Raw genomic sequence first — 23,035 nt, 5'->3', positions numbered from 1 at the left:
TCTCGTGGCTGACTGTATCGAAGGCCGCCGATAGGTCAAGTAGTACCAAGGCGGCCTTCGATCCATTATGCAGTACTCGCCTGAGTTCCTCCACTGCTGTAATCAGAGCAGTCTCTGTTCCATGTCCTTCACGGAAACCGAACTGAGAATGATCCAACCAGTTGCCGTCCATCAGATATCGAGATAACTGTTTGTTTAACAGTTTCTCTAAAACCTTTGCGGCAAAAGGGATCCTGGCTATGGGTCTGTAGTTGTTTGGAGTTTCGCAGTCTAGGTTAGGTTTTTTCAGAAGCGCCCTGATTGATATCATTTTCCAGTCATCTGGGAAGATGTCGGTATTGATAATTTGGGAGAATAGTTTTTCTAGCACTATGCTCAGCTGTTCGGAGCAGATTTGCATTATTTTGGGTGGACAGGGGTCCGTTGGGCTACCTGAGTTAGTGGTATGAACCTCTTTCTGGATCTGTTCTGCTGTAGGGGGAGTGAAGAGGAATGATGTGGTTTGGACAGGTTGTTTCACTGGGTTTATTACGTGTGAAGTATCCTTTTTTGCCGTTTCCATGCTATGATTTTTAAAAGAGTCGTAGACTGATGAAACTTTACTGACAAAGAATTCACCTAGTACGTTGCAGAAGTCTGATGACAGTGCTTCTGAGTTGTTGTTCTCAAATTTTGATAATTTTTTAACAATGTCAAAAAGGGTTTTGCTAAAGTTTTTAGATTCATTGATTTTATGGATGAAGTATAATTAATTTCTTGTAGCTGGCTAAGGTAGCTTTGTATTCTTGTCTGAGGTGGGTATCATAATTGTTATCTTTGCCAGTGTTTGTTCACTGCTGGTATTGCCTTTGCCTGTGTTTCTTTGCTGCCGTCATTGTCTTTGACAGTGTTTCTGTGCTGCCATTATTGTCTTTGCCAGTGCTTGTTCGCTGCTGGTATTATCTTTGCCAGAGCTGTGTGGGCTGTGAGAGCTGTGAGAGCTGTGAGAGCTGTGAGAGCTGTGAGGACTGTGTGGCCTGTGTGGCCTGTGAGGGCTGTGAGAGCTGTGAGAGCTGTGTGGGCTGTGTGGGCTGTGAGAGCTGTGTGGGCTGTGAGAGCTGTGTGGGCTGTGAGAGCTGTGTGGGCTGTGAGAGCTGTGTGGGCTGTGAGAGCTGTGTGGGCTGTGAGAGCTGTGTGGGCTGTGAGAGCTGTGTGGGCTGTGAGAGCTGTGTGGACTGTGAGAGCTGTGTGGGATGTGAGAGCTGTGTGGGATGTGAGAGCTGTGTGGGATGTGAGAGCTGTGTGGGATGTGAGAGCTGTGTGGGATGTGAGAGCTGTGTGGGATGTGAGAGCTGTGTGGGATGTGAGAGCTGTGTGGGATGTGAGAGCTGTGTGGGATGTGAGAGCTGTGTGGGATGTGAGAGCTGTGTGGGATGTGAGAGCTGTGTGGGATGTGAGAGCTGTGTGAGCTGTGAGGGCTGTGAGGGCTGTGTGGGCTGTGTGGGCTGAGAGAGCTGTGTGGGCTGTGTGGGCTGTGAGGGCTGTGAGGGCTGTGAGGGCTGTGAGGGCTGTGAGGGCTGTGTGGGCTGTGTGGGCTGTGTGGGCTGTGTGGGCTGTGTGGGCTGTGAGAGCTGTGAGAGCTGTGAGAGCTGTGTGGGCTGTGAGAGCTGTGTGGGCTGTGTGGGCTGTGTGGGCTGTGAGGGCTGTGAGAGCTGTGAGAGCTGTGAGAGCTGTGAGAGCTGTGAGAGCTGTGTGGGCTGTGTGGGCTGTGAGGGCTGTGAGGCCTGTGAGGCCTGTGAGGGCTGTGTGGGCTGTGTGGGCTGTGTGGGCTGTGTGGGCTGTGTGGGCCGTGTGGGCTGTGCGAGCTGAGAGCTGAGAAAGGCATGCTGATTGGCTGCCACTGTCTGTCAACACTACAAACCAGAAAGTGTTGGGGCAGCCATCTTGTGCCTCGGTAGAACCAAGGCACAAGAAAGCAGTGAAACAAAGGTGCAAAACACGCAAAGTGGGCAGGGTAGAAGCACCCGGACCCCCTAGGCCTGCTCAGGGGATCCCACAAGGACCCCCAAGGCCCTAAAAAAATCTTTTTTCAGAAAAATCGCAGGGTGCTCGCACGGTGCGCGCACAGTACTCGTACGGTACTCGTACGGTACTTGTACCCCCGCGATTTTTCGAAAAAAAATATTTTTGGTGGGGGCCTTGTGGGACCCCCTGAGCAGGCCTAGGGGGTCAGGGTGCTTCTTCCCTGCCCCCTTTTTGAGTTCTACAGGTTTGCTTTTCTGCTGTCCTGTGCCTCAGTCTACCGAGGCACAAGATGGCTGCCAACAATTTCTGTTTTGGAATGTTCAGACAGTAGCAGCCAATCAGCATGCAGCTCGTACGCGGGAAGGTACAGAGTACAGTAAGCTTACGTGCACTCACGGTGTCCCACCCATAGATATATACTTTGGGAAAATTGAATTTTCTTAACTACTAGAGGGATTTTCACCAAATATAAAAAAGGCACTTCTGCATACCAGTCCCTACCATTTTGCCAAGTTTGGTGTAATTCCATTCAGCCGTTCGGGCTGTAGCCGTGTCTAAAGGTCCTATGGAAAATTGCATTGGGCTACATTTCACATTCAATTTTTTCAAAAACTACTGGAGGGCTTTACACCAAACATACAAAAGGCACTGCTGCATACCAGTCCCTACCATTTTGCCAAATCTGGTGCAATTCCGTTCAGCCGTTCGAACTGTAGCCTTGTCAGAATGTCCCTATGGAAATGAACATGGGGAAAACACGTTTTAGGACCCCCCTTTTTTCTCGGCCCCCGCTTGACGAATCCCCCCGAAACTTTCAGGGAAGGAGCGCAGCGAGGCAAGTTTAAGGAAAAAAAATTACAGGCAGATCCCTCAATCGGTGCCAAAGTTATTCCCAATAGAATGTTCGGAATTTCCTATGGTAACTAGGTCCTAACTATATATACCTACTGGCTATCGCCAGTAGGTAATATATATATATATTCACTGAAAAAACCATAGGTTTCAGCGACGTTATAGTTAGGAATTAGCATTTAAAAAACCTTAGAAATTCACTGAAAAAACCATAGGTTTCACACATGTAATAGTTAGCTGGACATTTCACTCATACTAAACCATTGAAATTCCCCCGTTATAGTTAGTTCAGCTAACTATAACTCCTGCGCTCGCAATGCACTGCTGATGACGTCACATATTACATCACTCATGATGTGGTCAGTGACATCACTCATGACATCTCAGATGACATCACTGATGACATCATCCTTGTGAAAGAGTGGCAGACCTCCTCTCACCGTAATATAACCTTTGATACACACATTCAAACATAGAAAGTAAAATTTTCAAAAAAATGAAGATAGGTTTTTCCAGTGAATTTCTAATGTTTTTTAAATGCTAATTCCTAACTATAAGGTGGCTGAAACCTATGGTTTGTTCAGTGAATTTCAAAGGTTTTGTAAATGATCATTTTTAGATGTATTAATTGTTATATTTTTTATACTGATTTACTACATTGTTTTACAGTATTTATTTTTAGATATTTTATTTTTTAAATTACATTACATATTTTTAATATAAATTGAAAAAAATGTTTTTAAAAATATTGAAATTGTAATATTTTTTTGAAATGTTTTAAATGTATTTTTTAATTTATATATATTTTATATAGCAGGCAATGATATCTTATGGAAAGAAATTCAAGTGACTGGTAAGTACGGTTCAAATTACTTTTCGGTATCAATACAGGGATGAAAGATGCAGCACTGACGTCTCTCCTGATAACAGGTGAGTAAATTGGAATTCGTAGTTCGGCTGATTTTAGAGGAGTTTTTAAAAGTTCCAAAACTCCACACTTAGAAGAATTTCCAAGTGAAACCAGTCAATGTTAGCATATGGAAGGAAATTCAAGTTACTGTAAGTATGGTTAGAATTACTTTTCAAGATCAGTACTGGGCTCAAAGATGCAGCACTAAAGTCTCTCCTGATAACAGGTGAGTAAATCGAAATTCGTAGTTCGGCTGATTTTAGAGGAATTTTTTTTAAAGTTCCAAAACTCCACACTTAAAAGAATTTCCAAGTGAAACCACTCAATGTTAGCCTATGGAAGGAAATTCAAGTTACTGTAAGTACAGTTAGAATTACTTTTCAGGATAAGTAGTGGGCTGAAAGATGCAGCACTGAGGTCTCTCCTGATAACAGGTGAGTAAATCGGAATTCATAGTTCGGCTGATTTTAGATCAATATTTTGCTCAATAGTGAAGGAAGGGGGCGGGGCCTGAGGTGACGTGTGCAAACACGCCCTGTGGCACGTTATAAGTTGGGGAATTAATTCCTCTTCAATCCTGAGGTCCCCTGTGGGCCAACTAGCCCACTAGGTACCTCCAGTATGCGCCAGGGAGCTGCGTTGCAGAGAGGTGTTCAGAGCCCATGCCACCTTTTTACAACACTTTTGGCCCCACGGAACCCATCCCCCGGGGCCTGGCCCTCTACGTTGGGGACCGTGAGGGACCTTATAAGTATTTAGTTATGCAACACAATATCCTTACTGCAACAACATTAACTGTTGCATGGCTAAACATTTCTAAGGTCCCAAAGGTGAGACCTATTGGCTATGCCAATGCTTGTTTTAGTTGCTTTTCATTACTCCATGGAGCGCACGTGTATCCATGTTTGTTTTTTTGTTTGTTCGTTCTAACCCCCTCTACGCATTCAAAAGAACCAAGCACTCTAGTTCAATGTGGATTATCCTGTTTAATATCTGGCACCATTAATTTCAATAAAAAGAAACATGAATGCGTTTCAGCTATCCTCGCAGCCTTTGTCAAACACACTCATTTTACACAATATATATGCTTCCCACAGGCATCGCCAATTGCGTCGAAATAGAAGAGTTATTGCCGTTTTCCCAAACTTTCAACTTGTTAAAGGTACATTTCTCTTTCTGTGCATACACCTGTGTTTGAACAAAGAATTGCATTTGCGTAACTCTACAGTTTTAAATGTCGTTTTTTCTACAATCGATAAATAGCAGTGTGAGCGCTGCATTCTTCAAAAATAAATGCCACTGTTGTATTCGCTACATTGAAGTGCTGGCAAAAGTTATCATGCACATTTCAAATAAGATAACAAGTGAGTGTACCTCCATTATCCTATGTCTATTGTCAGCCACGCACTCCATGTTATTTTTCTCATTAATAATAAAACAGTCCTTTACATTTGTACAGGCTTCATTTGTTTGCATGCAATCTCCGAGCCGGACGCAGTTCGAAACTTATGTTGAACGGGAACAATGTAAACATAACGGCATCATTTGTTTCATAGAACTAATCACCCAAGCAGTTTTATCAGTAAGAAGGAGAGCAATCTGTCGCCGGAACCACCCCTCTCCCCAGCAACGCCAGACAGCCTACTGTCTCCTCATGAACCACAGTCACCACTGAAGACACCACTTCGACCATGAAAGGCATCCACTCAGGAGCCCCCATGGGCCCCTGCCCGCCGCACATCTACTACAGAGCCGCCATCACCCCAGAACTAAGACGCACCATCAACACCACCTTCAAGACCGGCACCTTCCCCAACGACTGAGAACCCTTCCGAATTCTGCTCAAGAAGCTCTCAGCGCCCCCACCGACCTCATGAACTACTGACCCATCTCCCTCCTCCCCTTCATGAACAAAGTCACAGAGAAGATCGTCCATGGCCAGCTAACAAAATTCATCGAAGAAAACTCCATCTCGCCCCTCCCAATCCGATTCTGCAGCAACCACAGCACCGAGACCGCTCTACTCGCTGCCATAGGCAACATCCACACCCTCCTCGACCAAGGGCACACTGCAGCTCTGATCCTACTCGATCTCTCTGCAGTATTCAATATGGTCTCCCGCCGCACATTCACCGGAAGACTCCACAACGCCGGCATACAGGGAAGCGCCCTTGACTGGATCCGCTCCTTCCTCACCGGCAGAACCCAAAGAACCAGACTGCCACCCTTCCTCTCCGAACCCACAGAAATCAACTGCGGAGTACCACAAGGATCGTCGCTCTGCCCCATACTTTTCAACATCTACATTACCCTCCTCGTCACCATTGTCAAACAGTACTGACTCAGTATAGTATCCTATGCCCACAACACCCAGGTCATCCTCTCTCTCACCAAGGACACTACGCAATCAGACACAGTACATCTACTTCACCATTTGGGTTTTACAATAATTGCACAAAAATCTCACCTCTGTCCGGCGCAAGTGCAATCTTATCTGGGAACTTCCATCAATACTCTCAAAGCTCTAGCCACTCCCAATATAGCCAGGCCACACTATTACAATTTCAACCCAACCATCATTACCCGCCAAAGTCTTCATGCAACTGCTGGGAATGATGGCATCCTGCGTTGCAATCGTACCTCATACAAGGCTTCACATACATCCTCCAGAACAATGTCTAGCGAGTCAGTGGAATCAATCACAGGGGGCCAGATGTACAACATGATTTTGCATGCACAAACTGGTTTTGGAACCCGTTTGCGCATGCAAAATCACTGTTTGACATGTACAATTCCAAAATAGCGAGTTGCAGTTTATTTGCGACTCGCTATTTAGGAATTGCGTGTCGCAATTAGGAAGTGGCATTCTCTTCCTAATTGCGTCCGCAATGCTATGTGTGAATGTTTTGTGACCACAATTGTGGTCGCAAAACACTCGCAAATTAGCACCCTCTTCAAGAGGGTGGTAATGCAGGCGCAATTTCCAAGGGGTCCCTAGGGGACCCCTTCCACTTTGTGACTGTATCTAAAAATATTTTTTAAGGGCCGGCAGTGGTCTCAGGGACCACTGCCTGCCCTTAAAGAATGAAACAAAAAGGTTTCATTTTTTTTAAAAATGCATCCTGTTTTCCTTTAAGAAAAAACAGGCTGCATTAAAAAAAAAAAAAGCTGCTTTATTATAAAGCAGTCACAGACATGGTGGTCTGCTGAGCCCAGCAGGCCACCATCCCTTGTAAAGCTGGCATTCCCAATGGGCTTGCAAATTGCGAGAGGCTCATTAATATTAATGAGCCTTGCAATTTGCGTCCCCGATCTAGTGTTTGTAGACAGCGTCAACCATCGCACGCTGCAGTGGTGGAACCCTCAAAACTTAGCAAAAAGGCGGCCTTTCATAGACCCGATTCCACAGACACATCGTTAACCGGTTGGGGTGCCCATCTTCAACATTACAAAGTCCAGAGGCTGTGGTCGGACAAACACAAACGTCTCCACATCAACTACCTGGAACTTCTAGCAGTGTTCCTAGAACTCAGCTTTTCTCACCCAACTTGTAGGCAAGAATGTCTTAGTTCCCACGGACAACATGACAGCAATGTACTACCTAGAGAAACAGGGAGGGACTCACTCTCTCCAGCTGTCGCACCTTGCACAAAGCATTTGGGATTGGGCGAGTCACAAGAAAATCTATCTCCTAGCAGAACACCTCCCAGGAGTAGACCATCAAATTGCAGACCTGCTCAGCATACACAGGCAGCAAGTACACGAGTGGGAACTTAATCCTCAAGTTCTTCATCCATATGTTCAAAAAATAAGTTTTCCACAGATAGATCTGTTTGCCACAGTGCACAACGCAAAATGCCCAGACTATGCATCCAGGTTCCCACACCCAGCATCCAAAGGCAATGCCCTATAGATGATTTGCTCAGGGATATTTGCTTACGCTTTTCTGCCTCTCCTGCTAATTCCATTACTAGTTCAGAAGCTCAGACAAATGTCCCTCACTGATCTTAAAAGCCCCACATGTTCTCCTCAATTTTAGTACTCTCAACCTTAGAACTCTCAGTGGTTCCACATCTCACACCTTGCCTCCTCACTCAGAGCTATGAAGAAATCAGACATCCAATTCCCAGAGAACTCAACCTAGCGATTTGGCTCCTGAAGTCACAGAGTTTGGTTATTTGCAACTACCACTAGACTGTATGAATATTCTCAAGGACGTTAGAAAGCTTACTACTAGAGCATGTTTTGCAGCAAATGGAAACGTTTTGTTGCCTATTGTAACGACAACAATATCAATCATCTTGATGCGTTTGTAAATGTATAGGCATTTATATAGCGCACTACTTACCCGGAGGGTCTCAAGGCGCTTCGACCGCTGCGAAACCCTTCCTGGCTTCCCTGAGAGATGGTCCCTTAATGGGTATCTCCAGGGTGAGATCAGGCATCCCCGGCGGTCTGGTGGGGCCGTTAGTGAAGATGAGGCAAGCTAATGCCCAGAGTTGCCAAGTGTGATCGCTGATCAGAGTGGGCACCGAGGCGAGAGAATTATCGAGTCCGCTGACCCTGGTCCAGAAACCTGCCGCGCCGGGAATCGAACCCTGGTCCCGGGCCGTCCTCTGTGAGAACATCATTTGTTAGCTGTTGCATTTACAGCAATGTGGATTAACTTACACATCCATTTGTTTACACCTGGAAGGCGTAGCTGCATACTTGCAAAATAGACAAAACCTATCTCTCTTCAGAGTACCAGTGATTAAAGCCTTCATGGAAAGATTAAAAAGGGTTATACAGCCATGTATTCCACCTGCTCCAGAGTGGAACTTAAACATAGTTCTTACAAGGCTAATGGGCCCGCCTTTTGAACCAATTCAAAAATGTCAGTTACAATTCCTATCATGGAAAGTTGCTTTTCTCATAATGATAACCTCACTTAGGAGAGTTGATGAACTTCAGGCATTAACTATACAAGAGCCTTTCTTTCACCATCACAAAGATAGAGTGGTTCTACGTACCAATCCTAAATTTCTCCTTAAAATAGTTTCTGCTTATGGGTAATTTGTGTGCGATATCAAATTAAACTGACATAACATTAGCATTTTCATTATTTATTGCACCATCGTAATTCTTGTATAGAATTTATGTGCTGCAATGATAATAGAGCAAAAGATACACAATTGATGGACAGAATGCAGAACAAATCAAAACATTCACCCCCAGTCAAGAGATCTGGGTTAAATCCATCATTCTTTAGCTCACTTCGCCATCCCAGTTTAGTCCTGGCCATGTGCAAATCAGTCTTGACCCTGTGCCTCACGGGAACAGTTCAGCCCAAACTGCAATGATAATGGAAGCAGATAAAAGTACTTAGCAGTATAAGCACATTGAACAAAATAAATAGTTCCACCATCTTTCTAAAAAAATGTACATATGCAACCATATAAAAACTGTATGTAGCGTTTTCCTACTATGCTTTCCTGTGTGTGTGTCTGTTGGTGTCCGTGTGTCTGTCTTCCATTCCCTGTAGGGAAAGTATGTCGCTCCCCGTTGTAGAAGAGTCGGTCAAGAAGGAGCACACTGCATTGAATAATTTCTTAGTTTGCACTTTTTATTAGTATTACAGGAAATCACAAAGATTGATTGTCTCTTTTATATTCTTCTTTCCCACGGGGTCTTCCACTTCAGTCCCTTAGGTGAGCCTCAGCTGCCGTCGTCCCTCGGACAGAAGGAAAAGACTCAGGTAAGTGTTTTTGCTTTATGGTTTAGTAAAGGGAGGATGTAAGGGATAAATAATAGCTATGCATAAATGTGAAGGGAGGGGATAGAGGTTGGTGCTACCAAAAGAAAAAGATTAGCCGATGATTTCTGCTCTTGTCTTTCTTTTCCGTCTCACTTATTTCCTTTTCCCTGGGTCCCTTTCACCCCTCCGCCTCCCCCCTCGTCCCTCTTTGACTCAGCCCCTTTCCAAAAGCCCTTTAGATGCCCATGCACCTGGAAGAGCCACGTCCCTCAGGGCCCGTGGCGTGGTGACTCTGCGTCCTTCAGTGAGGTCTGGTCTTCTGCTTCGGCTTTCCCTCCTCCGCCAGGTTCGGGTGTTCCGCTCGCTGACGAGCTGTGACCTCCCCTGGGCTCCAGTTCTCTCTCTCGAAAGGTTGTTAGACCTTCTCTGTCTTTCCTGTCTTCCCCGCTAGTTTCTCCGCCACGCGTTCCCGTGCTGCGTGTAGCTGGACCAACTACTGACCAACTTGGCGCGCTCCCACCCCGCCTTTTGAAGCGTGTATCCTCTGAGAACTAGCTCTGCATTCCCCTGAGGCGGAAGCCGGGAGTTAGGCCGTAAACTAATTTTTAAATCGTTTTAAAAAATATATTGTTTGTTGAGTGTGATTGTGACTGCTACAGCCTCACCTTCGAATCCTCGCTCCCTCGCCGTGGCTAGAACCCCGCTCCTTGATCAGGTGAGTAGGCTCTGATGCAGGCGCAGACAGGGTTGGACGCCATCTTAGGCGTGAAAGAGGCTAGCGCACCAGCTGTTGGCTACCTCCCGCCCTCACAATACTACTTAAGGTGCGCTGATACGCAAGCGCTTAGAACTAGCTCTGCATTCCCCTGAGGCAGAAGCCGGGGGTTAGGCTGTAAACTAATTTTGAAATTGTTTTTAAAAATATATTGTTTTTTGAGTGTGATTGTGACTGCTACAACCTCACCTTCGAATCCTCGCCCCCTCGCCGTGGCTAGAACCCCGCTCCTCGATTAGGCGAGTAGGCTCTGACGCAGGCGCAGACAGGGTTGGACGCCATCTTAGGCATGAAAGAGGCTAGTGCACCAGCTGTTGGCTACCTCCCGCCCTCCCAATACTACTTAAGGTGCGCTGATACGCAAGCGCTTAGAACTAGCTCTGCATTCCCCTGAGGCGGAAGCCGGGGGTTAGGCTGTAAACTAATATTTTTATCGTTTTAAAAAATATATTGTTTGTTGAGTGTGATTGTGACTGCTACAACCTCACCTTCCAATCCTCGCTCCCTCGCCGTGGCTAGAACCCCGCTCCTCGATTAGGCGAGTAGGCTCTGACGTTGGCGCAGACAGGGTTGGACGCCATCTTAGGCGTGAAAGTGGCTAGCGCACCAGCTGTTGGCTACCTCCCGTCCTCCTCAGCCCCATAAAAAAAAAAGCCTACCCCCAACGGTGCAATCCCGTCGGCGCCAGTCCGCGCGGGCCAGGGGCCACCCCCCCTGCTCCTTCACTGGGACTGAGGAAGCATTATAGCTCAGAGCTCCTCCACCAACTACGGACCTCCACAATAGCAAGCTGCTGTCACCAGTTCCACCCTCTTGAGATTCCCTACCTTTGTCCTTGTTGTAATACAGACCTCATTAGCCCACCTACCAAGATTGACTCACAGGACTACCGTATGTTTCTCCTTAACTGTAGGTCCCTGCCAAAACATAGCCTAGAAATGTCCCTGCTGAATGGACGAACATACGCCTGATGTAGTCTTTTTGACTGAAACATGGCTGACCCAAGACTCTGAGCCTGACCTGGTGCAGGCTCTTACACCAGGCTACCAGATAGCTCGTACAGATTGCACTCACGGAAAAGGCGGGGGCTCGCTATCATATACAAGGGCGTGTATGTATGTCGCTGTTCGTTGGAGCCCATCGCTGACTGTGAAAGCATGCCCTTTGTCATTGAATTCTCCCCTAATAATGGCCTTACCGGCATTCTTATTTACCGTCCTCCTGGATCAATTAAACAATTTTAAACGGCTCTCCCCTCTGCTGTGGCCGAACTGGTTACCTCCCCGTCAAATTTCACGCTACTTGGCGATTTCAATGTCCATTTTGATAATACTTCGGACAACATCGCCACAGAGAAGGTAGCAAGTTTGGCTGCAGTTCAACTAGAGCAACTGGTTCTATCTCCCACCCATGTCAAAGGCCACCTCGTAGACCCTGTTTTCAGTAACTGCGAACACCTCAAAGTGGGCAATATTAGTCGCCTCCCCTGGACAGATAACTTTCTGATCCCCTTTACCTTGACCACATACACATCACCACCCCCATCTCTATCCCGCGCAAAATGCGAAACTGGCCTAAACTTCGCACAGACCACTGGACCAATATTCTTACCACCACCAGACCCTCACTCCTCTGCGACCCTCTCTTTAACAATAATGAATATAACAACCCGGATTACGAACTCATTGGACTCCATACTCCCCCTTCGTACTTCTGGCTCAAAAAGGCAGCACAAAACAGCGCCTTGGTATTCAGAAGAGCTTAGAGGCAAAAAACGTCTATGTAAGAGACTGGAAAGAAAGTGGCGCTTGAGCTATGCCACCAAGGATAAAGCCATTTATAGGGAGGCCATTAGGACCTATAAATCCGAAATAAAATCTACGCAATCAGCCTATTTCAACGAGAAAATAATGGCGGCCAGATCTAAGCCTAAAGAGAGATATCAGACAGTAAAAACTCTGATTAGGCTTCCACCTTCCCCGGCCGTCAACTATAATCCACTTTCCCGATGCAATGATTTGGCTAAGTTATTTTTCCAAAAAGTAAATACAATCTACCTATCCTTCCTGGACCCTCATGTAGAGCCCCCCACCCAAGGACCTTACCCAGCCGCGGAAATGGAGGACTCTCGTCAAAATATTTTAATCATTTTCCTCTGCTAGTTCCAGAAACACTTGAGCCTTTAATACACCAAATAAAATCTGGCTCTCCCTGTGACCCTGCTCCTCCGAGCACGCTAGTCTTGGCCGATAAAGCCATTCTTCCCACACTCATGGAGTTACTGAACTCTTCCATAATGACTGGGACAGTACCGCCTGCCTGGAAACATGCCATGGTATGAGCATTACTGAAGAAACCCACCCTCGACCCTGGCAACCTCAACAATTACCGCCAGATTTCATTACTCCCGTGGGCAAGCAAGGTCCTCGAAAAACATATCAACATCTTCTTAACCAGGTTTCTCGAGTGTAACCACCTGCTTGATGCTTCCCAGACAGGTTTCTGCCCCAAACATGGGACGGAGACTGCTTTGATGGCAGTAACAGAGGAAGCTAGGTGGATCTTGGATTAGGGAGGATCAGTGGCAGTGATCCTCCTTGATCTGAGCGCCGCCTTTGATACGGTAAAACATAAAATCCTTCTGCGCCGTCTCTTTAACTTGGGAATATCAAGAGAAGCCTTGGCCTGGTTCAAATCCTTCCTAAGTGAGCAGACCTTCCAAGTTTTTGAAGGAGCCTCTGTCTCCGCAAGTAAGCCTCTGGGTTGTGGGGTGCCGCAGGGCTCGTCACTGAGCCCTACGCTATTCAATGCATATATGAGACCACTGGCTGGGATCGTCCGTCCACATGTTATTAAGATCATTACCTATGCGGACGACACTCAGCTAGTGGTCTCCCTTGCGCAAAAGAATGGCCACCAACCACAGACCAGCCTGACAACATGCTTAGAACAGGTCAAGAGATGGATAACGAAGTCCTGCTTGAAGCTCAACGGAGAAAAAACTGAGCTTATGCTCCTTAGCCCATCAGCCCCCTCCACCTTGGAGCTGTTGTGGCCCATGAGCTTGGGCGTACCCCCCACTCCCAAAGACAACATAAAAAGTCTCGGGGTCTGGTTGGACAAATCATTGACCAATCAATACACAAGCAACTAAATTGTCAGCGACCTGCTTGGGCCTCATTAGGATGATGAAAAAAATCCTCCCGCTCCTTCCTTTTGAGGCCAAGCAGATAGTCATGCAAGGCCTAATTCAATCCCGCCTTGATTTCAGTAATGCCCTGTATCTTGGGGTGCCTGAGTACAGTCTGCAAAAACTTCAGCGGATTCAGAATTGTGCAGCACGCGCACTGCTTGGAACCCCACGTAGAATCCCGATAAAGCCTGGGTTGAGAGCTCTACACTGGCTCCCTGTCAGGGAAAGAGTCAAATTTAAATCTATGTGTATTGCCCACCAAGCATATTGGAAATCTGGTCCAGAAATTAGTCACTTTTTGATCTCTCCCTACCAACCCAACAAACAACTCCGCTCATCCCACTCCTTTTTGGCAAAAGTCCCCCGGATCCGGAGATCTAGAGCCGGAGGCCGGTCTTTCTCCTACAATGCATCCAAATTATGGAACACACTCCCCCTCCACTTAAGATCTAATCCCAATCTGCTGAGTTTTCGTAAACAGCTTAAAACCTTTCTTTTCAACTAAGCTAGTTTAATCCCCGGACCGACTCACTGGAAGGCACTACCCTAGTTTCTAGCGCCTGGACGCCTCAGGGCAGCTGCTGCGCTTAACAAAACCCCTTTTCATTTCATTTCATTTTCATTTCATTTTATTTCTGACGTCCGTCCTTAGCTACGGCTTAAAGGAGCCGCCTGCCGATTCCCCTCTCTCCACTTCTTGCTGGCAGCAAAGCGGACAACTGGTAACAGGGGACTGCTAATATAGGAGGGGAGAAATATATGAAGGGATGGCATGGCACTCCTTATCCTCTATCCCATCGTCTACCAAAGGGGCTACCTGACACACCCAACCCCCAGACACACCTAAAGATAGCTTATCCTTAAAACCCACCTCTCAAAAACAAGATACCAAACAAAAGAAAAATCTTAGGAGCTTCACGTGATGTCCCTAGTGTCTGATTACTGGTGTTTGTTTAGGTTTACAGGAGTCCAGAGGTTACATAGCAAACCTTGTCTATGCATGCCATGTATTTTTCATTCATTATTGAAGTATTTATAAAATCCACTCATCGCGTGCCAGAAGGGAGATGTATTTGGCTACAGTTGTTAATACAGCGCCAGACTAGATCTGGGCTTTGTCTCCTGCTCTACAGCTTGTACCCCTAAAAGTGCATCAATGTCTCCTTCCCTTGGAAGCAAATCCACTTGTATTCCAGTTTAAGCATATTTATTCTCATAAAATCACTTTCAAAATCCACAAAGTTCTGCAAATAAATTCAAATTCAGTCTGCCCCAATTCATTTTGGGGGTTCTTCCTTCATCAGGGGGCGCACGTGAGGAATCTATGTTGTATGGTATGTGTGGAAAATAGTGAAATAAGAATTAACTTGCCATGCAATCTAATCCTACATATACATAAATTAATAGTTTACTACTTATCCTGGTAGAGCCTAACTGCATGTCTGCATTTGTGGTATACCAGGGTCTCCACCTTTTCAATAGTGAGAGCTACTTCTGATCGAAGAGAAAAATCCTGATCTACTGCCTATATTACGTGGCTTAGCTAAGGGTAGATAAATGCCAAGCAACGTAATTGCTGCCCTAAAGCTCCCAGTCCTGCTGCAGTGAGTACATAGCATTTGTAGCACTGGGTTTGGAAAGGTTTACCTGCAGGGCCCCTAAGCCTTTGTAGCACAGTTAGGTTTACCTGCGGGACCCCAAGCATTTACAGTACTGGTAGAAACGGTGTATCTGTGGGGTCCCCAGGGACCCGTTTTGTTCATTTTATTCTTATTAACGAATCACATCTGAGCGGTGAGTTTTTCACTGAGGGTTGTGGTCTCTTTGTCATGCAATAGTGTAAATGTCGGGACCCCCTCTATATATATTTTGGTGACCGGGGAAGAGAGAGGAATACACTGTATATCACAATTTATCAAAATTCCCCCATGGTCAGATCATAATTTCTTATCAGGCTTCGCTCTCACAATTTAACCATCAAAGTTCACATTTAGTATAGGAATAACAGTCTCATATTTTTCATTTGAATCTCTTTTATTTCTTTTTTTCAATTTTATCAAAATTATTTAAACAATTATTTTATTTGTCTTTTTTTTAACGTTTTACAGAATCTTTTTTTTGGATTATATAAGTGTAATTCATCAGTTCATTAACATTTGTTACAATCCAAATACTTTATACAATGTAACATCAGTTATCATCATCTATACAATCAAATCATGTATTTGTTTGTTCTGAAAAGTGCAAAGTTTAAAGATACGACCAAACCAACTATACCCCTAACACATATAACAACTACCTCACATACATCACATTCATACAGTTTCACACGCTTACAAATTCTAAAACAATCTCTAAGTTTGGAAATAACAAAAGATCTTAAAAGTTTCCTAACGCCAGGTCTACGCGTTTCGGTGGGATGTGACCACCTTCCTCAGGACCAGCTTAGAAATCGTTTTATCCTTTCATTCTTCTTTGTGTGCAGGGTATCTTCCAATCAAATCCGTACAAGACCTTTACCACACATTTACGCATGCCGTGTAAGGGGAGAATCGGCAGGAAGAATCCATTCAAGGAAGATCGCATCACAGAGGAGCATTTGCCACAATTCAGTCAGCAAAACGAAGCCATACGTATGAAAGGAGACACATAAGAAGATTCGAAAGGTAGCCCCTGTCCACAAAACACTAAGATTGGACAGAAATCAAAATCTAAAAGACATACCAAACCTGCGCCCCCCTTGCCGAAAAAACAGAAAATTAAAACACAAGAAAAGGCCCCTTCAAACGCTAAAGACAAGATACTCTGTGAGAGTCCACAAGAACAAACTGCAGTATTAACTAAGCCAGAAGGAAGAGCCATATATAGGACATTTGCAGCAATATTAGTGGTGGTATATTGGGATCATTTACATCGACCACTAACGTAAATGTGTGGTAAAGGCCTTGTACGGATTTGATTGGAAGATACCCTGCACACAAAGAAGAATGAAAGGATAAAACGATTTCTAAGCTGGTCCTGAGGAAGGTGGTCACATCCCACCGAAACGCGTAGACCTGGCGTTAGGAAACTTTTAAGATCTTTTGTTATTTCCAAACTTAGAGATTGTTTTAGAATTTGTAAGCGTGTGAAACTGTATGAATGTGATGTATGTGAGGTAGTTGTTATATGTGTTAGGGGTATAGTTGGTTTGGTCGTATCTTTAAACTTTGCACTTTTCAGAACAAACAAATACATGATTTGATTGTATAGATGATGATAACTGATGTTACATTGTATAAAGTATTTGGATTGTAACAAATGTTAATGAACTGATGAATTACACTTATATAATCCAAAAAAAAGATTCTGTAAAACGTTAAAAAAAAGACAAATAAAATAATTGTTTTAAATAATTTTGATAAAATTGAAAAAAAGAAATAAAAGATTCAAATGAAAAATATGAGACTGTTATTCCTATACTAAATGTGAACTTTGATGGTTAAATTGTGAGAGCGAAGCCTGATAAGAAATTATGATCTGACCATGGGGGAATTTTGATAAATTGTGATACTCTTTGTCATGCAATACATGGGATGGTATTGTTCTCTCTAAGTGAGTATGAAGACAGAAGACTTCTATTATCTGGTGAGTTGCCCTACTGTTCATTTGCTCCTGTCCAGATCCTGGCCCCGCTTTAACAATTCAAGATTAATGTTCAGTAGTGGCAGTCACAGTATAAGGACTATGAGCAAGACCTGCTGTAGAGTTTTCGCTGTCCTAGGAAAAATGTCTCAATGTAGGAAAGGGCCTGTTTTGTATATGGTTAGCCTTCACTTTTTACCTGGAAAATTATATAGTTTTGACTGGAAGTACACAGGGTCCCTGCCAACCAAGACCCATGAGCCCGATCTCCTTCCCTTAAGTGTACCTGTCGTTTCCACGATTGGCACCCTGTTAGCTCACATATAAGTGTGTGATAAAAGATACCTCTGGTACCAAGGGCCTTGTTGTTAAAGAGGGTCTCTAAAGGCTGCAGCACAAATTATGCCAGCCTAAGGGACCCCTCACCAAGCACATACATACATACATACATGCATACATACTGCCACTGCAGCCTGTGTGTCTTGGTGCAGACAAAAAACTGAAGCGTCGACATGGCACACATCCCTGTATGTGATGCCCATAGGGAGTGTCTGAGATATAGATAAGACACCCCTCTAGCAAGCCTTATAGTGCATGCTGCTTTAGGGATATCTCCTGTGAGGCCATATCTGCATGAGCAGATATGCCCCTGCAATATCCTTGTCGATTCCTGGATATTGTAAGTGACCAGGGAAGCTCTATAGTAAGTACATTGGCTGGACACTTGTCATTATGAGCTCCCCAGCCTCATGAAGGTTTCTCTGAAATATAGGATATTTGATACCAAACATCTCAGCATAATAAACCTGCGCCGATTGCAGTGTCCAATTTATTAAAAATTGCTCACAGAGTGCCCCTTAGAGGGGTCCTCTAAGATCTACCAATCCTTAGTTTGATCACCGACTGGCCTGAGCCATCCTGCTACCACCAGACAGTGTTCTGTCCTCAAGGGTAGAGTGCCTGTGCACTTTGAGATCAATAACAATGCCTTTCCTGGGGGGAGGAATTCCCGCCCCCCCTACCCCCCCTCCCCCACATGTATCCTTTGTGAGCTTAATAAAATGTTGGAAATTCTACAAATCCTCACTCCTACATCCAAGTACTCTCAGGCTACCATTGTACACTCTGCTCTATCTGAAGAACAGCTCAACATTTTCAAAATTCAGCTATTCTGCATGATATGGCTTGTAAATTATTTTGGGGGAAAGTTACATGTATTAACTATTTAATTTTAATACTATAGGTGATGGAAATTACGGACGAAGAAAGCAAGATTTAGCACCAGGCAACTGAATGTTAGTGCCATAAGAAGGATTATTTTGAAAAACTGAAGGACATCTAGCATTCTAAGTTTAAACAATTTCCAAAATCTAGGTGTGGCGAGGAAGTGGGAGCTGAGGAAAGTACTATACCTGTAAGTGAAGTCTCTAATTTTGCATTTCATTATTCCCAGAGCAAAGTCATATCTGTCCACACAACATCAGAAATAATGCCAGAAAGACCAATGAGCGCACAAAGGAAGGAGACGGCACGGGTACGAGGGAGGTTTAAGGTGGTTTACGTAAAGTTTTTTGCTGTGGGGACGATGTTTATTTTGGGCGTTGCTTGGGTTGCAATGAAGTGAGAGGTGACAGTCGGTGTAAGGGAGTCCGCACGAGTGTTGGTTTCAGTTGTGGGGTGGACACTGTGGAGTTATGGGTCAACACATTTTAGTTGACATTTATGGTTTTTTCACTCATTTGTCAATGTCATGTTATTTTACTTTAGTTTACATTAATGTATTGCTCAGTTAAGATGATTTTTCCATCTTGTTACAGAAACCCCTGATGAAGAGCCTCGCAGGCTCGAAATGCATTGGGTTTATTTACTCCATTATTGATGCATCTGTAAGAGACGAACCGGTGTACAAAGCCTGATAAAGCATACATTCGGTGAAGAAAAGTTGAATAATAAAAAGTGCAGATGTAATCCTACGGTCTGCGGAGTGATGAATCATGTCGAAAAAGGAGCAGTAAAAATAAGGAATAGTATTAAGGTATCAATGGCCTACTTGAGGAGTACTTTGATTAATTGGATACTCTTGGGTGATGAATCCCCATTTCTGGCAGTGCATCAGCGAGGAGCGCGAGACACGTGCCCAGGTTTTGTTCAATGTTACGATACTGTGGTAGAGGCGAACCACGGTTCACTGTTTGCACGCACTTACAAGGAGATTTTAAAGAATGGTTTCTATTAAAAGGAAAGGAGTGCACTCTCACACTCGTAGTTGCTTTTGTTCAGAAAGACCAATCACAGCATCCTCATCTGAAATATTATCAGAAAGACAAATCTGAAATATTATCAGAAAGACAAATTGCCTCAGCATAACAGAATAACGTTCATCTAAAGCATAATGTAAATCCAGAGAGGAAGCACACACTGCATAAAAGAAAGTTATAACAAAAGGTTTCTTCTGCAGACCATCAAAGAAAAGACACTGAAAGAAGACTCCGAAGCTGACACACTAACAACCAAAAGATTGGAAAATCCCCTTTGTTCAACAACCGTTTTTAACCAGTTACGCAAGTTTGAGACTATCTGCCTCGGGATATAACACCTCGACCCACTCTGCTCACCCTTGCGAAAACCTCAAAAATCCACCACTTTATTGTGTTCATGACCATCTCAGATTGTTTCCTTTTTATCGTGTACTGTTCTGTAATTCTATGTAAATAGCCTCAACCTTATCTGTTGTGCAGGAGTGATATGTAAAAAGTGATTAAATGAGCACCGTTGAGCTATAGCTAATGTAAATAAATCCTAGTCTTCAGAACTACAATCCTTAACCTTACACCAAACATAGAAAGGGTAAAAGGAACTAATGTTCTTCGACTGGTGAGCCACAATAGTACTATGCATGTTCTAATGTTCTCAGTTACTGCCTTTACGTCAGTGCAAAAAGGTACTTCTCAGTTTAATCATTAAATATCAGACTAACACCATATCACTGCATTGCTAAGAACCTGTACAAATAGATTTGAGAAAAACGTCAGTCGCAAAATAAGTTGCTGCCGGAGAGGCTGTAACCAAAAGACTATTATCTGCTAGAAACATTTTGACAGGTGTTACAGGGCTGCTGCTAGACATATTTTGCTCAATTCACCCTGTTAAGAAGATTACACACAATTTATTTTAAAGATAAATACTGAACATTATCCAAACAAGCCCGACTCTAAAATCGTATTCACTCTTACCGTGGCATATAAGCAAGAGAAAACTAAATGTAACTCTAAGAATACACCTTATAAAAACACTGGCTGTGAGAACAAATTCAATGTTCAAACCCGCCTCAATTAAAGCAAAATAACCCAAGTTGGGGAAAAAAGTTACCTGTGCCAAAAAAGATTCAGCCATAAATCTCATCTCACTGAATTTAAGAGAATGCACAGTGGGAAAAACCTCTCTCAGTGCTCAGTGTGCCAAAAAAGTTTCAGACGTAAATCTTATCTCACTGAGCATATGAGAATCCACACTGGGGAAAAACCTTATCAGTGCTCTAAATGCCAGAAAAGGTTTAGTATCAAACCGAGTCTATATCGACATGCATTAACCCACTCTGTGGAAAAACCTTATCAGTGCTCTGAATGCCAGAAAAGGTTTTGTAACAAACCGAGTCTAAATCGACATGCATTAACCCACTCCGTGGAAAACTCTTACCAGTGCTCTGAATGCCAAAAAAGTTTCAGCCGTAAATCGTATTTCACTGACCATATGAGAATCCACTCTGGGGAAAAACCTTATCAGTGTTCTGAATGCCAGAAAAGGTTTTATAACAAACAAAGTCTTTCTCGACATGTATTAACCCACTCTGTGGAAAAACCTTACCAGTGCTCTGAATGCCAGAAATATTTCAGTGACAAAAGAGCACTCACTCATCATACAAGGATCCACACTGGGGAAAAACCTTATCAGTGCACGGATTGCCAGAAATGTTTCATTGACAAAAACGGTCTCGCTCGGCATAGAAGAACCCACACTGGAGATAAACCTTATCAGTGCACGGAGTGCCAGAAATGTTTCATTGACAAAAGCCGTCTCTCTCTGCATAGCAGAACCCACACTGGGTATAAACCTTTTCGGTGCTCTGAATGCCAGAAATGTTTCAGTTACAAAAGCAGACTCACTGAACATACAAGAATCCACTGTGGGAAAAACCCTTATCAGTGCTCTGAATGCCCAAAACATTTCAAACTTAAATCACTTCTAACTGTACATTTGAGAGTCCACACTGGGGAAAAACCTTATCAGTGCTCTGAATGCCAAGAAAGGTTTTGTAACAAGCAAAGTCTTTCTCGACATGCAATAACCCATTCTGTGGAACATCCTTATCAGTGCTCTGAATGCCAGAAATGTTTCAGTGTAAAAAGTAGTCTCACACAGCATACAAAGATCCACGCTGGGGAAAAACTTTATACTTGCTCTGAATGCCACAAATGTTTCAGTCAAAAAAGCTGTCTAACTCGGCATACAAGGACCCACACTGGAGAAAAACCTTATCAGTGCTCTGAATGCCAGAAATGTTTCAGTGAAAAATGCCATCTTGCGTTGCATATGAAATCCCACACTGGGGAAAAACCTTATCAGTGCTCTGAATGCCAGAAATGTTTCATTGACAAAAGAAGTCTTTCTCGACATACAATGACCCACACTGGGGAAAATCCTTATCCATGCTCTGAATGTCAGAAATCTTTCAGAAACAAACTCAGTCTCACTCAGCATATACGAGCCCACACTGGGGAAAAACCTTATCAGTGCTCTGAATGCCCAAAAGATTTCAAACTTAAATCACTTTTAACTGCACATCTGAGATTCCACACTGGGGAAAAACCTTATCAGTGCTCTGAATGCCCAAAAGATTTCAAAGTTAAATCACTTCTAACTGCACATGTGCGATTCCACACTGGGGAAAAACCTTATCAGTGCTCTGAATGCCAGAAATGTTTCTGTGACAAAAGAAGACTCACTAAACATACAAGGACCCACACTGGGGAAAAACCTTATCAGTGCTCTGAGTGCGACAAATGTTTCAGTGAAAAATGCAATCTCACTCAGCATATAAGAACCCACACTGGGGAAAAACCTTATCAGTGCTCTGAATGCGACAAATGTTTCAGTGAAAAAATCAATCTCACTCACCATGTAAGAACCCACACTGGTGAAAAACCTTATAGGTGCTCTGAATGCCAGATATGTTTCAGTGAAAAAAGACGTCTCACTCAGCATATAAGAACCCACACTGGGGAAAAACCTTATCAGTGCTCTGAATGCCAAAAATGTTTCAGCCTTAAATCTTACCTCACTGCACATGTGCGAATCCACACTGGGGAAAAACATTATCAGTGTTATGAATGTCTGAAAAGATTCAGAGGTAGAGATGGTTACATGCACCATAAGAAAACTCACCATCAAAAATAATTCAGTGCTCCAAATGCCAGAAAAGCATCATTTTTAAATGCAATCTCACTCTACATGAGCAGACGCACACAAGGAAAAAACACAATGCTGTGAATGCCAGAAATTTCTATTTGATAGGCACAGCCTCACTTACCATAAGCGACTCCATACTGATGAAACACCTTATGTGTGTTTTGAAAGCCAGATAAGCTGCAGAGAAAAACGCTATCTCACCATGAGAAACTCCACACTGGAGAAAATCCTTATGCCATAAAAGCTTGTATCCGAAAGACAGTGTTATGCTTCATGAGAGAGCCCACTGTGGGGAAAAACCTCATGAGTGCTCCAAATGCAAGCAAAGTTTTGGTTACAAATTACTTCTCACTTGTTATGAGCGAACTCACATGGGAGAAAAAAGCCTTATGTGTGTTCTGAATCTCAGATAAGGTTTAATCACGAATACACTGTCACTTCACTTGAGAGGACTAAAGCCTTATACAGGAGGGG

At 43.9% G+C, this 23,035-nt stretch overlaps 1 protein-coding gene across 5 annotated transcripts in view; it reads left to right on the top strand.

The window, feature by feature from the left end:
- LOC147740924 (uncharacterized) overlaps nt 1-22,788 on the top strand; it is a 46,724-nt gene extending 23,936 nt beyond the window's left edge. For 2 of the 5 annotated variants that reach the window (XM_086952213.1, XM_086952215.1), the window contains exons 2-4: nt 9,449-9,503; nt 18,339-18,509; nt 18,913-22,788. In XM_086952213.1, coding sequence (XP_086808339.1) covers nt 20,516-22,549 — 2,034 coding nt within the window. In that variant the 5' untranslated portion in view covers nt 9,449-9,503; nt 18,339-18,509; nt 18,913-20,515 and the 3' untranslated portion in view covers nt 22,550-22,788. Of the gene's footprint in view, nt 1-4,863; nt 4,929-9,448; nt 9,504-18,338; nt 18,510-18,548; nt 18,630-18,912 lie in introns of all 5 variants that reach the window. The other 3 variants (XM_086952217.1, XM_086952214.1, XM_086952216.1) reach the window with 3 other exon arrangements.
- The last annotated feature ends 247 nt before the right edge of the window (nt 22,789-23,035 follow it).

This window comes from Lissotriton vulgaris, chromosome 1_1, assembly GCF_964263255.1.
Source record: "Lissotriton vulgaris chromosome 1_1, aLisVul1.2, whole genome shotgun sequence".
NCBI classification, from domain to species: Eukaryota; Metazoa; Chordata; class Amphibia; order Caudata; family Salamandridae; genus Lissotriton; species Lissotriton vulgaris.
The sequence above is the reverse complement of the archived record's forward strand: the minus strand, read 5'-3'. Positions and strand labels throughout refer to the sequence as shown.